The 6,295-nt window shown below is 45.2% G+C and overlaps 1 protein-coding gene across 1 annotated transcript; it reads right to left on the bottom strand.

The window, feature by feature from the left end:
* Positions 1 to 3,866: 3,866 nt before the first annotated feature.
* Positions 3,867 to 5,421, bottom strand: LOC126499262 (adenosylhomocysteinase-like). The gene has a single exon (XM_050138406.1). The coding sequence runs from the start codon at positions 5,400 to 5,402 to the stop codon at positions 4,104 to 4,106; it is 1,299 nt and encodes a 432-aa protein (XP_049994363.1). The 5' UTR covers positions 5,403 to 5,421; the 3' UTR covers positions 3,867 to 4,103.
* Positions 5,422 to 6,295: the final 874 nt, after the last annotated feature.

Raw genomic sequence — 6,295 nt, forward strand, 5'->3', positions numbered from 1 at the left:
AGGAGAGCAGTGAGCTGAACCTTAGCGAATGTTGTCAAAGGAGGCAGATGTAGTTCCAGAGAACCACTGCCTTCATGATCTGTGAGTGGTGGTCACTGTCATGTGCTTGTATGGCCTTGTGCCAATACCAGCATCCTAAGAAGAATCAGCAGTCCACGAAACATACATGGGAAGAAGTGTCATCAGCATCTAAGAAGCAATCTATGAGTTAGCCATTGTCATCACTTCAGGAAGCTTATGGAAGAAAGCAAAAGGTGATAATTTAATAAGATACAAAGTCAAATTCTGGTTGTCCACCAGACAGAATATCTCTTTTCCATCAAGTTATGTATATAAGCAAAATTCTACTCAGGGTCCCAGTGGGGATGTGAATTCATTCAGATACTTGAAACTAAATTTAGCCTCCTCCACTCTTCCCCAAGCCTTCTTTCTTTTCTTTTTAAAATTTATTATTCTTATTTTATTAACTTTTTAAAATTTATTTTATATCTCAACCACAGTTTCTTCTCCCTCCCCTCCTCCTGTCATTCCCCCTCCTATCTCTTTCCCCTCCACTCGCTCCTCTATTCAGAAAGGTGCAGGCCTCCCATGGACTTGAACAAAGCATGGCTCATCAACTTGAGGCAGGATGGAGCTCTTCTCCCTGCATCAAGGCTGGACAAAGTAATCCAGCATGGGGAACCGGATCCCCAAAGACAGATAAATCACAGAGACAGGTCTTTATCTTATTGCAAGCAGCCTTACAAAGAGACCCAGCTATACAACTGTTACACACATGCAGAGGGGCATAGGTTGGTCCCATGCAGGCTCCCTAACTGTTGGTGTAGACTCCATGAACTCCCATGAGCTCAGGTCAGCTGTCTCTATGGGTTTCCCTGTCATGACCTTCCCCCCCCCCCCCCCCCCGGCTCATACTATACCATCTCCCTTTTTTCAGCAGGACTCCCAAAGCTCGGCCCAGGAAGACAGAATCATTTTTTTTTTTTATTGTCAGAAGGAATCTTAATCAACTAAATGCTTCTGTAGGATTGGCCTGTAGCAAATCTGTAGGACGTTTCTTGATTGTTGATTAACATGGGAGCACCAAGCTCTGTGTGCAGTGCCACTTCTGGGCAGGCAGTTCTGGGCGGTGTAAGAAAGGCTGAGGAAACCATGAACAGTAAGCCACAGTAAGCCAGTAACCAATGTTTCTCCCTGACCTTGGCAGCAGTTAGTTCCTTCTTCCCTGGATGAGGATCTACAAGGTGAAATAAAACTTTTTTCTTTTCTTTTTTATTCTCATGGTGTTTCATGGTGTTTTATCACAGCAGGAACCTCGGACTTTCTTTTTTTGTCCTTTGAAGAACTTGTCTTTGTGGTAGAGTCACTTACATTTTAATTTTTGTTATTTCTGCAGTTCCTACAACTTTGTAGCCATCTCACAGATGAGATCTGTCAGTGAATATCCCAGCTATTCATTTTTTAGTATTTCGAATGGTTCCAAAGTAATCTACTGGTGTGTATTTATTTCATGCCAATTTGAAACATCTTGACTCTGCTTTTCTGGCCAAATATGGCCTGAAAGAGGGTTTGATGCCAGTAGTGGTTCCACATGCCCAAGCATCAAGTCAGTGAAGGAAGAAGACAAGAAGACCTTTCTTTTCACTTTCTGCTTGGAGAGAGATTATGGATCAGGTTGCGGCAGAAAACTCCCAGTACAAGACAGAAGGTTCATGAGGCTGAGGATGCAGTTATCAAAGTTCAGTAGATCGACGCAGGTAGAAATTTGAAGCACTAACCTAGAAAAGGGAATTAGATGGAGACAGAGATCCAGAATTCTATGCAGGGATTTTCACAGGTCTTTGCTTGAATACTGAGTTGTTCTTCATAGCGTGAGACTCCGTTAAGTCAGGCAGTGAGAAACCAGTAGAAAGTTCTGAGTGGCAGAATCTGTAGAGCTCACACAGGGTATAATAGATTGTGTTTTGAAAAATGACAGTGGAGAGACTTTTTCTAACAGTCAAAGGATTCATCTTAAAAACAGGGATTAAAATGATCAGATTGATATGAAAACATCTCGAGAAAACAGGACCCAACAGTCTTTAAAGAGAATCAAAGCATCCAGATTCTGGACTACCTAGTAATCATGTTTGGCATTCAGTAAAAATTGCCAGTCCCATGAAGGACCAGCGCATCGGGGACAGGAAAACAGTAGAAACTTATCTCGAAGTAGCAGAGAGAATTAAGTTTCTGACAAGAATGTTCAAACAACCACTAGAGTTCTTTCCAGGGACTAAAGGGGAAACAGACATTATTATAAGAGAAATCGAAGCTATGAAATAACAACAATTCTAGGGATAAACTGTGGCCTGAAGGGACAAGACGGTGTAGAATTAAAAAGAAATCAGAAACAGTGTTGGGCAATGGTGGCGCATGCCTTTAATCACAGCACTCAGGAGGCAGAGGCAGGCAGATCTCTCTGAGTTCAAGGCCAGCCTAGTCTACAGAGTGAATTCCAGGACAGGATCCATAGTTACTGAGAAGCCCTGTCTTGAAACACACACACACACACACACACACACACACACACACACACACACACACACACAGAGCCAGAGAATGCACAGGTAAAAATAATCACAACCCAAAAAATATAAATAGATAAATAAATATTGTAGTGGTTTGAATGAGAATGACTCTCATTGGCTCATATATTTGAATATTTGGTCCCCAGATGGTGGAACTGTTTGAGAAGGATTAAAAGGTGTGGCCTTGTTGGAGAATGTGTGTCACTGTAGGGGATGGGCTTTGAGTTTAAAACGCTCTCTGCCTCGTGGTTATCATCTCAGGATGTGAGCTCTCAAGTACTGCTCCATTGCAATGCCTGCCTGCCTGCTGCCATGCTTCCTGCCACAATGGTCCTGGACTCTGTCCCCCTGAAACTGTAAGCTCCCATAAATTCTTCCTTATATAAGTGACTTTGATGATGGTGTTTTGTCACAGCAATAGAAAAGCAACTAAGACAGATATGAATTCAGACAGAAAAAAGTAGAAACTTAGTTATTTGTGAGACAATATAAGAGTATAAAATATTGAATTGGATTTCAGGAAGTGGGCAGAAAATATTTAAAGAAATTATAATCCAAATTATTTTGTGTTAGATGATACTGATAAAACTACATAAACAAGAAATTTAGCAAGCATAAAGCAAAACATTAAAGAATATTACTTTTAAGGAACATTATAATCACATTTTTGAAAAGCCAGGTTAAAGGAAAATCTTATAAATGTCTACGTTATGCTATCAGGTGAGGTGAGGAAACAAACCTAGGAGTGACCTGTCACTTCTCGTGAGAAGAAGGACAGGCCAGAAACATAGGGAGCAACATTTCTAAACTATGGAAAGGAGAATCAAGTTTCTCAGTGCAGAAGTTCTTTTTTTTTTTTTTTGGAACCAGAAATTTTATTTAATCCACCTTCATTTATTAACATTCTAAACACTATAATCCAAATTAATCTCTTTGTGACCCCGACTTGTGATAGGCACCATCAGTAACCAAACAGTGACAGACCTTAGCGTATTTGCTTTTTCCAGCCCCTTTTAACCTCTAGCTGTCACCTGTCCCTTCTTGGTTAATTATCTCTTAATTCTAACCCCTGTGAAATGGGGACCAAAAGTACCAACCTCAGTATTCTGAGATTTAAAGAGACGGCCCAATGGTAAATAAGTCAAGCTCTGAGGAACCTTCCAGCTCCAGTGGTTCCCATTCTCTGGTAGAGCTCCTTCTCCGGTCCTGGGCTGAGAAACCAACCACACAGCTCTAAAGACCAAGTGAGACCCTGGATGGTAAAGTGCGTGGGCTCGTGACCACCACTAGCCACATCCACCCTCAGGGCTTCCAAGGCTCATGTCCCCTGCAGATGGCTCCTGACTGGAGACTCTCAGTTCCCCTTTCCACACCTGGAACCATATGAAGGACACAACAGAGGCCAAAGACAGAGTACCCAGCCCCAGTGGACAAACATTGATGAAGCAACTGCGAAGTTGGTGACATGTGTTCTTGGGAAAGAGATAGGGCCTGGAACAAGGATGGCAGCTGGAAGGTGAAGGGCAGTCCTGGCTCTCAGTAACAGTAGTGATCAGGCTTGAAGGGGCCATCAGTGGGCATGCCCAGATACTGGGCCTGCTTCTCAGTCAGCTTGGTCAGCTTCACATTCAGCTTGCCCAAGTGGGCTTCGGCCACTGCCTCATCCAGCTTCTTAGGCAAGAAGTGAACCCCAATGGGGTATTTATCTGGGTGGGTCCACAGCTCAATCTGTGCCATCACCTGGTTTGTGAAGGAGCTGCTCATCACGAAGCTGGGATGGCCCATGGCACACCCCAGGTTGATCAGTCGGCCTTCAGCCAGCAGGATGATTCGGCGCCCATTCTTCAGCCAATAGTGGTCCACCTGGGGCTTGATGTTCACCTTCTCCACAGCATTCTCATTGAGCCACTTCACATCGATCTCCACATCAAAGTGTCCAATGTTAGACACAATGGCATCATCCTTCATCTGCTCAAAGTGCCGGCCAAGGATGATGTCAACACAGCCTGTGGTGGTGACAAAGATGTTGCCCTCCTTACAGGCCTCGTCCATGGTGGTCACCTCATAGCCCTCCATGGCAGCTTGCAGTGCATTGATGGGGTCAATCTCGGTGATGATGACTCGGGCCCCAAAACCCCTCAGGGCCTGGGCACAGCCCTTGCCCACGTCACCATAGCCTGCTACCACTGCCACCTTGCCCGCAATCATCACATCTGTGGCCCGTTTGATGCCATCTATGAGGGACTCCCGGCAGCCATAGAGGTTGTCAAACTTGCTCTTGGTGACAGAATTATTGACATTGATGGCAGGCCCCTTCAGTATCCCATTGGCCATCATCTTGTAGAGGTTGTGGACCCCAGTCGTGGTCTCCTCAGAGATGCCTCTGATGCCTGACAGAAGCTGTGGGTATTTGGTGTGGATGAGGTTGGTGAGGTCGCCTCCATCGTCCAGAATCATGTTGAGGGGGCCATCTTTGAAGTGCAGCGTCTGCTCAATGCACCACAGGTACTCTTCATCTGTCTCACCCTTCCAGGCAAACACTGGAATGCCGGCCTTGGCAATGGCAGCTGCTGCGTGGTCCTGAGTGGAAAAGATGTTGCAGCTGGACCACCGCACCTCAGCACCCAGGGCCACGAGAGTCTTGATGAGGACTGCAGTCTCCACAGTCATGTGCAGGCAGCCAGCGATGCGGGCACCCTTCAGTGGCTTGGACGCAGAGTACATCTCCCGCATGCGCATCAAACCGGGCATCTCGTTCTCGGCTATGTCCAGGGCCTTTCGTCCCCAGGCAGCCAGTCCAATGTCCGCGACTTTGTAGGGCAGTTTTTCAGACATGCTGGTGGCTTCCGCAACGACTGATGAACTCAATGAAGGGGGCCGGACGGCGCGGGGCAGGCAGTGCAGAAGTTCCTATCACAAACATATTTATGTTTAATTTATGTGTGCAAGTATTTTTCTGCACGCATTTTGGTGTGCTACATGCAGGCCTGGTACCCACACAGGACAGAGAAGGCGTCAGATTCTCTGGAACTAGAGTCACAGACAGTTGTGAACTGCCATGTGTGTTGGGGAATATTATTTTAAGGTGTGTTACTTCTGTTTATGCTGCATTTGTTTAACTCTCTAAAGCTGTGGTTCTTTGCCTGTCTAAAACACCTAATGGTCTAATAAAGAGGTAAATGGCCAACAGCAAGGCAGGAGCAAGGATAGGCAGAGCTGGCAGGCACAGAGAATAAGTAGAAGGAGAGCTGAGGAAAAAGAGGAGCAAGAGAACAAGGAGAGGAGGACATCAGGGGCCGGCCACCCAGCTACACAGCAAGCCATGGGGGAAAACGTTTAAAAAGGTAATAGAAAGATAAGGGGGGAAAAGAAGTATAAAGATAAAAACCCAGAGGCAAAAGGTAGTTGGGATAATTTAAGAAATGCTGGCAAGAAACAATCCAAGCTAAGGCCAGGAGTTCATAACTAAGAATAAGCCTCTGTGTGTAATTTAGTTGGGAGCTGGGTCCCTCAAAAAGCCCAAAGAGTAAAACATCACACAACACGTGTGGGTGCTGGGAGTTGAACCCGGGTCCTCTGAAGGAGTAGCCAGAGCTTTTTTAACTGCGGAGTCTTTTCTCCAGCCCCACAGATTATTTCTATTAACTCTAGAGACAAATGAGAATTATTTTTAGACGAGAATTTTTGCTATAACAAGTAGGTCAACAATACAAAAAGAGAGGAAAGGG

The sequence above is a fragment of the Alexandromys fortis genome, unplaced genomic scaffold, assembly GCF_014885135.2.
Source record: "Alexandromys fortis isolate MF-2015 unplaced genomic scaffold, M_Fortis_MF-2015_v1.1 scaffold_15, whole genome shotgun sequence".
Taxonomy (NCBI): domain Eukaryota; kingdom Metazoa; phylum Chordata; class Mammalia; order Rodentia; family Cricetidae; genus Alexandromys; species Alexandromys fortis.